General features: G+C 35.6%; 1 protein-coding gene across 1 annotated transcript; it reads left to right on the top strand.

Moving 5' to 3' along the window:
• The first annotated feature begins 78 nt into the window (after positions 1–78).
• On the top strand, positions 79–9,557 carry LOC131787091 (cation channel sperm-associated targeting subunit tau). The gene is made up of 13 exons (XM_059104171.2): positions 79–172; positions 1,251–1,333; positions 1,861–2,046; positions 3,057–3,185; positions 3,388–3,435; positions 4,403–4,471; positions 5,216–5,307; positions 5,966–6,060; positions 6,578–6,641; positions 7,028–7,112; positions 7,657–7,795; positions 8,443–8,495; positions 9,170–9,557. The coding sequence occupies exons 1-13, from the start codon at positions 115–117 to the stop codon at positions 9,320–9,322; spliced, it is 1,254 nt and encodes a 417-aa protein (XP_058960154.2). The 5' UTR covers positions 79–114; the 3' UTR covers positions 9,323–9,557.
• The last annotated feature ends 1,194 nt before the right edge of the window (positions 9,558–10,751 follow it).

Raw genomic sequence — 10,751 nt, 5'->3', positions numbered from 1 at the left:
AAACGCGCCAAAATTACTGCCTCGTTCTAGCGCGACTTTACTAAGCGACCGCGCTATCTTTCGATCATTAACGTTTGTTTAGAGAAGTTAGAATTAGATCTGACTCTTAAAGTTATGATAACAATGCACTCAGAAGCAGCCAACGTTCTTTCAGGAATCGGCAAGCTTGGAAGTATGGTTATAGAACACTTAAATACAGCTTTGTTTTAATTTATCATAGGTTAACGTGTTCTGAAGCATGTTTGTAAGGTCTTAAAGTAACATTTCAATGAATCATGATAACCTCGTCGTTCAGGGGAGAAGGGACATTAAGTTGTTATTAGATTTGGCACGAGAGGGAAAACTTGATCGCTAAAAATGCGAGGGGGAGAGCAATTGTAAAATAACTCAAATTCTTGGATGTATCAATAGTACAATCATGACGCATGTTATTGTTGATGGGCTTGCAACTAAACAATTCAAGTGGACCAAGAGCTGATTGAAATTTACTTAACTGTTAAATTTTAATGGAAACTGGCTGCTCATCTCGATACGATCAAAACCATTGTACCAGAATGGTTTCACCCACAAAAAACATTTTACAACATAATTCAAAAGCACCTGAGCAATTATACTTAAACAATCATTTGCCTCAGGCTCATTGAATATTGTTCAATAATTCCCTTGCTTTTTGGGATCAGTATTGGGATTATTCAACAATATTCACCTCGCCTTTGGGAAAATTGTTGTGGAATATTGTTGACAGATGCACGGATGATGTCACCACAATATTTTTCATTTTTGTCATATAAACAAGCATATGTGATGTTGCTGTGGGTCTCAGTACAGTAACAGATCACAGAAGACATCAAAATGTGGTGAGAACATCAATGACACACTCAGCTGTGCCAATTTTTTGTTCTTATCATATTTTGACAACATCTGTGACCTACATGTATCATTACACAGAGGCATGACAACATGGAATCTATTGGTAATTATGCTCAGGATGTAGAGAGACTGTGAGACTCTCTAAGTGTCATGCCGAAGACCATAACTAAATAATCTGACCAGGTCTTCAACCCAGACCTCTGAACCCAGAATCCAGTGCTCTAACTGATAAGCCTCTGGATCTCCCACTTTTTTTGTATTTGGCCAAGGGCTTTACTGATATTTGATGTGACAGTGATTTAATAGAAGAATTAGTAGATAGGTATGGATTAAATGGGAAAAATTGAGAAGAAAAACAACAGTATTGTTATTTTTTGTAGGCCAGCGGAAGAGTTCTGAAGGTGGGAAAAAAGGCCATACTCAAGAGAAAGACCCTCTCTTGGTGGATAAGGCAACACTACCTGTAGGTGTTCTTGGAGTGTATTTGTAGTTGAGGGGGTTATTGGACTAATAATTTTAAAAAGGTTTATAGATGGCTACATGAGACAAGCAGAGTAATGAGTATAATTTACACATGTCTGTGAACATTTTGTACAGGGTTCTAATTTTTACTGGTTCTGGTTTCCCTAATGGGAAGATGAAACTCTTGGTTGGTAAATTTTTAGAGAAAGTTGCCAATTTTGGTGACCATGCATTGAAGATGTTCAGTATTGTAAAAAATGTCCTGTTTTGTCATGTTTGTTTTGTGTTGTTTTTCTCAGAGAAGTTAGGGAGATTCTGATTAGAGTGGGAAAAGTTATGGTAGACACAGTGACAAACAATTTTCTAAGAGTTTAATTGGCAACTTAAAAAGTTATTTCTGCCAATCATCTTATGATTTTAAGACCCCAGAAGGAGAAATTAAAAAAGATAGTTGAGCTTGGAGCCCTGCTCAATGGCACACTTAACTTTGTGTTTGAACAATATTACTGATTAATTCGTTTGTTATAGACAGGTATTTTTGCTGTTCATGTGTTTGGCTGCCGCAATTTGTACCTTGATGCAAACTTCCCCCCTGAACACTTTGGAATATATGTCCAAATAACAGTTGGCTTAATTACAAAATGCACTTCACTACAGTTTCCTTTCAAAAAAGGCTGTGTGGTGTGGGATGAGATCAAGAATTTCTCTGTTATTGTAAGTGCTACATCTGTTTCAATGAGTTAAAGTACTTCTTCTGCATTTTTCCCTCTCCAAAATTCTGTGAGCATGTTAATTCCAGGTTGTTGTAGTCATGTACTTTTACTGGTATCTATACTTTCATTTTCTGTTATTCGGTACTCAATAAGATCATCTGTAAAACAGAATACTTTCTTTTGGTTAAACCTTTAACTCCTATAACCAACCAAAATAAATTCTGTCATTACAGTATCAATACCATATCAAGCAAACAAGTGATGAAAATTAAGAAAAATATCAATAAAAGGATTATTTAACAAATGTAGAAGCAATCCTTGCAATTATGAATACTACTTAACTGGTAGTGAAAATATGACCTGAAAAAATTCAGACCCATATGGGATTTGAACCCATGACCTAGCAATACTGGTACATTGCTCTACCAACTGAGCTAACAAGCCAATTGGGAGCTGGTCATTATGTTGGTAACAAATAAAGCCTCTAAATGGTGAATACATGACTGTAAATAATTATATGAAAAACATATAATTATGTGCATTGTGGTTGAAGAAACAAACATAGAAGCGATCCTCGCAGTTATGAATACTACTTAACTAGTAGTGAAAATAGAGGCTGAAAAAACATTCAGGCCCATATGAGTTTTGAACCCCATGACCTCTGTGATACCAATGCATGGGTTCAAATCCTGTACAGGCCTGAATTTTTTTTAGGCCTTTATTCATGACTAGTTAAGTAGTATTCATAACTGTGAGGATCGCTTCTAAATTTGTTTCTTCAACCACAGTGCACATATATGATTTTCATATATATACAGTCAGGGATTATTTAAGTTGATCCAAAACCAATTTCCAAGCCAACATCAAAAGAAGTGTATGACAGATAGTGAGACAAACGATCTCAGATCTCAGGAGTGAAAGAGTTCATTCAATTAATTGTAGCACTGTGATATATCAAGAGCCTCATAATAAGTATTTGTAATGATCATTGTGTTTATATTTTTACCTGAGGTCTCTCCCAAAGCAACAAGTTTGGTAAATGAAGTTAACATTGCTGTCCTGGGGTTTGACAAACTACAGCCAATTCCAAAACACAAACTTCTTGGCAAAACTGAGTTTCACATGCACAAGCTAGCTAAGGTGTGTGATTCAAGGTATCTATTAAAAAAATAAGTTTGCATATCATGAAATTTTTCATTGTGAACAGTGTACATACTTTTCAAATTGTGTAAGATACAGTGATCTATTATGATGCAATGATCAAATGACAGCATTTATTATAAATTTAAGGTTGATTTTTAGGCCATAAAAGTAAAATTATTTTATCATTTTTAACTTGTAGAAACAATGGTCCATGGAGACATTTGAGTTACAGAATAGACAAAAAAAGGTAGAGTAAGTTCTTTGTTATTATTAGGATAGAGGTATAATCAGCTATTTTGTGTTGACTCTTGTACTATACAAAATTGGATTTTATTTATCTGTGTGACATGTTTTTATATGCAACTTTGGGCAAAAATATTTCATGTAGTGTTCATAGCCAGGTTATTTCTGAGAAAAATAATTGTAACAATGAACTTTGCTATCTTGTGTAAACCAGAAACACTGGATTGGACCTGAGAAAAATAGATATAGTGTGGCTTTATGAGTAGAAGATATTTAGGATTGAGAATGAAGTGCCAGTTCTGCTGGAAACTTTAACCTCAAAGCAAATTGACTATTGTAAAGTATAAACTAAGTTAGGGTTTGTCTACTTGGCTGTCATACTCTGTTAGATTTCCTAGATTATTTTTGGCCAATTTTCCTAACCTTTGATTAGTTAACAGGGCAGTAAACTGGAGCCGTCAAAATGAGACTAGGACAGATAACTTTTCTATTTGGTCTAGGAAAATTGTAATCTCACTTGTCTGATTGGATTCCAAAAATAGGGGAAAAACCTCTTTTTTGTTACCTGACTTTGGACTATAGGATATGATACTGTATTTCAACATGATTTATATGTTTGCTACCCATAAAAATAATTGCTGCTTACAGATAGTAAAAGAACTATAATTCTGTGTAGTCACATGTGTTTGATTACGTTATGCAAAGTGTGGCTATTAAATTCCAAGTGAATCCTGTTTTTTACCCAGTAGTCATTCTTATCAGGTTTTTTCACAAATTTTAAACTTGTGATCTAGATAAGCACTATCATGTGACTCTTCTGAAGGAACAAGTGAGTTGAAAAGAAAGTTTCTTGCCCTGCTTTAGAATGAATTCCAAGCATTTCAGTGCTTCTAGCATCAGGTGACAATTAGGCTGGTACAGACAGACATGAGTTAAATACCAACTGAAAAATATGAATTCTATTTTCACAGTATGCTGGAGATCTCCAATTAGAGCTTGCCTTTGCTTATGGTTTCTATGGTTATGGCTTGTGTGATCAGGTACATGTACTAGGTAGCCTCTTGTTTTAAATTTAGTGTGAATATTAATTGTATAGAATGACAATTAGTACCAAAATCTAGAAATTTTGTAGATGTTATTACATGCATTAGGCTGTTGCTAATGAACATTCATTTAAATTTTTTTTTTACTGGAAATATAACTTAGTCTGCACTACTTACCATGATAATGTTACTTATTTCACTAAAAATACTAACAACTGTTATGTATAATTTGCTTACAATACTAACATTTCTTACTTAATTTACTTGTTTATTTAATACATTTTACATACCAATTGCAAATGAATGCTAACATTATTTATTAACACAACTGAAATTACTAACAAAATTTACATTGCCATTAATGTTTATTTAACATGACTAGGAAGTCTACATATTTATTAACTAACTAACATCACCAGTTTATACACAATACTTGTGGCAAACAATAATTATTTCCTGTTCAGCTTACTTTTCATAGAGCAGCAAGGCTGTATTCCAGACTAAAGTATAGCTGTAATGAGCCAAGAGTTTGCCAAGGGGTTGGGAATCGGTTCAGCTGGACTCTTCATGCTAAAATTACTGGTCTTTCAAGGCCTTAACCTCCACTACTTATCATACTTATGCTATGCAAAAGGGATCATTGTATAATAGAGGCCAGTGACTTGCACCATAGCTTCAGCTGACTACAAAACCTTCCTATTTAATGAATAAAATTTGCCTTAAAATCATATTATATTATAGCTGGAAAGCCATCATCCACCCAGATATTATTTACAACAAAGTGCATTTCCACACTTGGAACTTGCCCCACGTGGCTCAGGCAACAGTTCAGGGTAGTGTACAGATGAACTTAAGATATAATTGTAGATAATGAGTGTAGCTTTATTACTGGAGAAGGTTTAGAGTAGTATGGATCCCAAAATTAGCTAGCAATGGTTTCTTTAGTATAGTCAGTATAGATATGAATAGTTCAAGATTGTGCTTTTGGTGAACCAGAAAGACAGGCTGAGCTCAAAATTTGCCTTTGTCAGTGTAACACCCTACAAAATAGAAAAATTATCACAACTGCAGTTCAAATCCTTTTGGAGCTGTACTCTGATTTTTCCTCAGTCCCATACTCCTGAGACATATCAGTGCATTCCTGGAAGAAATGTTTTGTTTTTCCAAACACTCTCAACAGCTGGACTGACATCTGTTACATTGCTAAATCATTTGCTGTTGTTGGTACTCTCTTGGGTTTAGCAAATACAGTTCTAAATTAACTTGCACAACTTTTTTTATTTATAATTTCATTCTTGTTATACAGTATTTTGTATGTTTTAAATTCTAATTTTCAATGTGTCAAATGAAAACACTCCCCCATGCCTTGATTTAATTACACACAGCATTTGAAATTCAATATTTCAACTGTTATCCACATCCCCATGAAACCTGAGCCATTCCCAAAAGCAACCACCACATTTGGTAAAGCATCTTGTTTGGTTATTTCAGAATTAATTTTGCTCCTACAAAAGTGCCACACCCAAGTATGATCACTTTCAAAGAGAAAATCATAGACTTGGAGCCAGAATTCAGCCCACATTATAGTAAGTTTGTTGGAACCCCTGTGAGTCATGAGTGTTATTATCTCTTAACCCTTTAACTCCCACAATCTGCTTGTTAATTCTCCCTTTTCGTTGCTGCACATTTTTTTAGTTTAGCTGAGAGAACTTGGTGTTACATCATCAGAACAACTTGTACCTAATGAGTTTGAGTATCTAATCACCTGTTTACTGCATAATGTGTGGTTTATTCAGGGAGAAGTTACCTGTCAATCATATCTAGAAGTAAGGGTTAAGAAAGGTTACCTGGTGTTCTTTAGCAACAAAACACTAAGGTCTGATTATTTAAATAATGTTTAGATGTTGTTTAACAAAACCATGCTCTAAAAATCCTCAATTTAGCTGAACCTTTTATGTTAAAATTTATTTTTGTTCAAAATGTCAAGAGGGCTGAAAGCCAACAGTGGAGGGACATCTAGAGAAAGCTAAAGTTAGGCAAAAAAACTACAATCTTAGGATCTTAACTAATTAAAACACTTATAAATATTGACCTTCCTTGTAGCTAAAACAAACTTCATGCCAACTGACATCAAGTCAAGACCTCGACTTCGGCAAAATATGACAAGGTAAAAACACATCGATGTATAGTGACTGTCATAAAAATACACCTCTGTATAAGTGTTAAGAAATGCCAGGGATTGATTCAGGATTTTCTATTAACGATATATTGGTACAAGTACATGTTTGTATAATAACTGCTTTATTAGAGCAATGTGGAAATGTTAGCCCACATGGGGTTAACACACTGGCTTTTTGATTCACATATTTCAATGATCTTCCATGGGGGCACCTTTGTGAAACATGGTAAAGAACTTGTTCTTTCTTTGATTCTCTCAGTTTTTGGAATTTTGGTTTTGTTTTGTACATTCTCTAGTTGGTTATACAGTTGAGGAACAGCTGATTATCTTAGCTGTATCACAGGAATTAGTGTAGTTCTTTAATATTATTTTAGGTTGAGTCAGATGTATTCCGAGTATTCTCAAATGACCTCAAGAAGTAAGAGAATCTGCTATTTGGAAAGGCTTCTTCAGGAGAAGGTTTGTTGTGTGAAGAACTAAACTGAAACATGTTTTCTTAGTTATTTTCTTAATTTTTTTTTTAGCAACTTCAAAACACCATCTCCTTTGGCTCATGAGGCAATTTTTACATTTAGGACAAAAAAATATATTTTAGAATTCACAACAAAGCCAGAGTGACTAGACTCAACAGTGCTAATAATTGACACATAAAAAAGCAAGAAATGTAAGATGCAAAGAAGAGGAAAAATTCTTATCTTACCTGTAATAATCTTTATTGAACTAATTGCTGACAGATAAGTGGAGGATAGCTGATTAGGAAATTCTAGTACCCAAAAGTTACAAGCACTAAGTACCATTTACAGCTTTGATTAACTAGAAGACATTGATAACCCTAGTACTAACCAAGCCTATCACCAAACTTCATTTAATTCTTGATTATAAATCTTCAAACCTTGAACACCCATAATCAAACTTTGACAGAAAAATGGAAGACATAACCAAGGTTTGTGAAACAACCATTTGGGTAGTGTTCCTGTTTGTTTGTTATTTCCTTGGTCTTTAGGATAAACATGGTGCTGTAACTGGAGACCAAGAGAGTGACTCTGACTCGACTGAAGAAAATGTTGGTGATGTAACTCAGTTTGGTCTGACAGAAGCACTTGCTCAGATGGCAAATTTGACATTCTCGGCCACAACACCTGGTAAGCTATTTTCTGTTAGTCTTCAGTTTTTTCAAAGATCAAATCAATTTTCAATTAATTTTTTTGGATATGTTAACTGTACCATTAGTCTGCTTTTGAAGATATCATTTTACTTGTTTAGTAGAAAATAGGTATTTTGTAATCCTTCCTCTGTATCTCATTAGTTGCTTAAGTCTTAATTTAGCATAAATTGCATTAGTGTGGTAGTACAAGATGTTCAACGATTAAAGGTTCATACCTTTCAAGCAAATTTGATTAAAGCCTTTGACTCCTATGAGTGACCAAGACAGAATTCTCTCCTTGTAATGTCAATATAATATCAAGCAGACAAGTGATGAGAGTAACGAAAAATACAATTAGGGAATCCATTACCAAATTTTTCAAACCAATATCATAACATTGTGACTGAAAATCCTGTTGAAGGGAGTCTCAATAAAGTATGTGTGTATGTAACAATTGTATAGCAGACAGTAGGGAGTGAAAGGATTTTACAGGGACCATGGCACACTTCTGCAACAAGAACATTCAACTATTTGCCCAATTTTCTTCGATAATTCCCACCTAGCTTGGAGTTTTAGAGAGAATTCATCTGACACTGGTCACTAGTTCCCTTACTGTAGTCTTGCTTATTTCATAACTGATACAAGATGCTGAGAAGCAGATGTCTCAAGGTTCACCAGCTATTGATGAAGCATCAGAGGTATTTACACCGTTGTATCCCGTTCGATCCAAATTCGTATTTTTTCTTCCTTTTCAACATGGTGTGGTGGGAGGGGGGGCTGCTGATTCATATTTGTGATTGTGAAACTCACAATTTGACGTATTTGCACATGTTCCTAAACCCCTTTCCCCAGGTTGTACTGTACTTCTCTTATAGAGACTTGCTGTCTATTATTGCCTTTTCAGTTGCGTTTTGTTGTTTGGGACTTTTAGGATCGGGTCTAAACACTTGTGATGTTCTTTGTATTCGCTGTCCGGTATGAGCTCAGTATTAAGGGTGTCATACCGTATGGGTCCTGTGACACATCTGTTTAGTGATAACCTACAGTGGAGCTTTCCATATGCAAGTTTGAGAAGGGCAACAAAAGCGTTCAGTTCAGTTTGGGGGAAATCATTATTTTGGTATTTTTAAACTAAGAATTCGATAAAATGTGCCTGATATTTCATCTTATCATAGAATAGCGAAAGCGTGGAGATCCATATGGGTTTGGTTTTGTCGCTGATAGAGTAAAATTGAGGAGATTCAGTTCCAAACCGCAGTTGATTCACTACCTCAATTTAGTCATAAAAAAAGTCACCATTACCAAATCTCAAATGTCTCTACCTGCACTGTTTGTCGTGAAATTTGCTATCGATTCGTTTAATGTGATACAGATGGACGCATCACCAGATGATGATACGCAAGACATAGACAATGAAGACTACATTAAGGTAGCTGCCGCCGCTCGTGGTCGCCGATCAGCTGTTGATGCGCGTAGGCCATCGCAGAAAATGAAACCAAGTATTGACAGACGACCTACATTCTAATGTAGCTGGTTCATGCTTTCGTCGTTCTCTTTCGCGGTAACCTCTGGATTTCTCCCTTTAAACATCGGTCCAGAAAATGGCATACAAAAAAAAGCAAACCATCGACGTCGAATTATTGTATTTCGGTTGTATTTTTAAAGACGTTTTTAAAAGGAAAGAATCGTTTATAAAATTGCTGTGGCTTTTTTTCAGTGTTAAACTGCATAAATAATTCAATTTATGTTCAATTTTTCAATTTGGCTTCTTATTTTACATGTCCTCAGGGAGGCTATTGTGGTCTGGTCAGTTTGCTATCAGTTTTAGGGCGAAGTAGAGATATACAGTAGAACCCTGCTAACTCGAGCCCGGTTAACTGGGACCCCCTCCTGTATGAAATAAGATCCGATTTCCCTTGGATTGGACCCTTCTTCTACTCATCTACAATCAGCTAACTCGAACTTCCTGTTTTACTTTTCCTTGTCTCAAATTTTTCCCGTTATAAGCTTGAACTTTGAGTAAAAACGACAGCCTATAGACGTCAAAATGTTAGAACACAGCTGACTGACACGTCCCAATCCTCAATTGCGGTTGATATGGACGTAATAACATATATGAAAACGTAATACATTTAACTCAACTTCCCAAATTAAACGTTCTTCTTAAAAAAAAGAATGGTAAAAGCATGATTCCTCATTAGTTATAAACAGGATACCAATCTCGATATCTAGAACCCCTACAAACTCGAACCGTTCTTTGTTTCTCTTGGGCGGGTTTCTATTATGTACTGCTAACAAAAGATTGTGTGACCCCCTGTGGTCTCTCTCATGACCGTCTCTCACACTGGAAGCTTTCGTAAAATGATCAGGTTCACCGGAAATCCAGCTTTACTAGAAACCTACGCACTGTTTATTTCAAAACTGTATGCTCGTTACATATTACGTGTCCTCTCTAACTCTCTTATTGATTACGAATCAAAAATACCCACTTCATAGTCATGTCTTTGAAAAGCGGATTACCAAGAATCACGTGATCCTTCTGAGCAGAAGTCATGCCTGCGCCAAACTTAGTTCAAACAGTAAACAGCTTTCGTACGCTAACAGTTCTCAGCGTCGTATTAGCAGTATTCTCAAGTTTCTCAGAACAGTCTAAATTAGTTTTCTCATTTGCTTCACAAGACACACTTCTCAAGCGAGATAACTTATGAGTAACGCGTCACCATGACAGAGTCCGTGTTCAAGGCCTGTTGTGATTAGCAACTTCCGGCCGTTCTTGTGAGTGAAGTGGCTCTATTGTTGATCATAGTATCTTACCACAAATCGTTTTTTCCTCGACTTATCATTCACCTGGATGCGAGAAATTTGAAAGTGCCGATTAAAATGCAGGAAGGAATTGCTATATTCTGGTAATATACAGAAGTTTTTACCGCGGTTGTTGATGACAGCTGGAGATG

This window comes from Pocillopora verrucosa, chromosome 10, assembly GCF_036669915.1.
Source record: "Pocillopora verrucosa isolate sample1 chromosome 10, ASM3666991v2, whole genome shotgun sequence".
Lineage (NCBI taxonomy): Eukaryota > Metazoa > Cnidaria > Anthozoa > Scleractinia > Pocilloporidae > Pocillopora > Pocillopora verrucosa.
Note: the sequence above shows the minus strand (reverse complement) of the source record. Positions and strands in the feature narration are given on the sequence as shown.

Bases quoted from the DNA above. Each gene is read 5' to 3' on its own strand.
- LOC131787091 (XM_059104171.2), top strand. From the start codon at position 115: ATGATAACAATGCACTCAGAAGCAGCCAACGTTCTTTCAGGAATCGGC. The intron at 173-1,250 runs GTATGGTTATAG...TATTTTTTGTAG, and splicing joins AGGAATCGGCAAGCTTGGAA to GCCAGCGGAAGAGTTCTGAA. The intron at 5,308-5,965 runs GTAGTGTACAGA...TGGTTATTTCAG, and splicing joins GGCTCAGGCAACAGTTCAGG to AATTAATTTTGCTCCTACAA.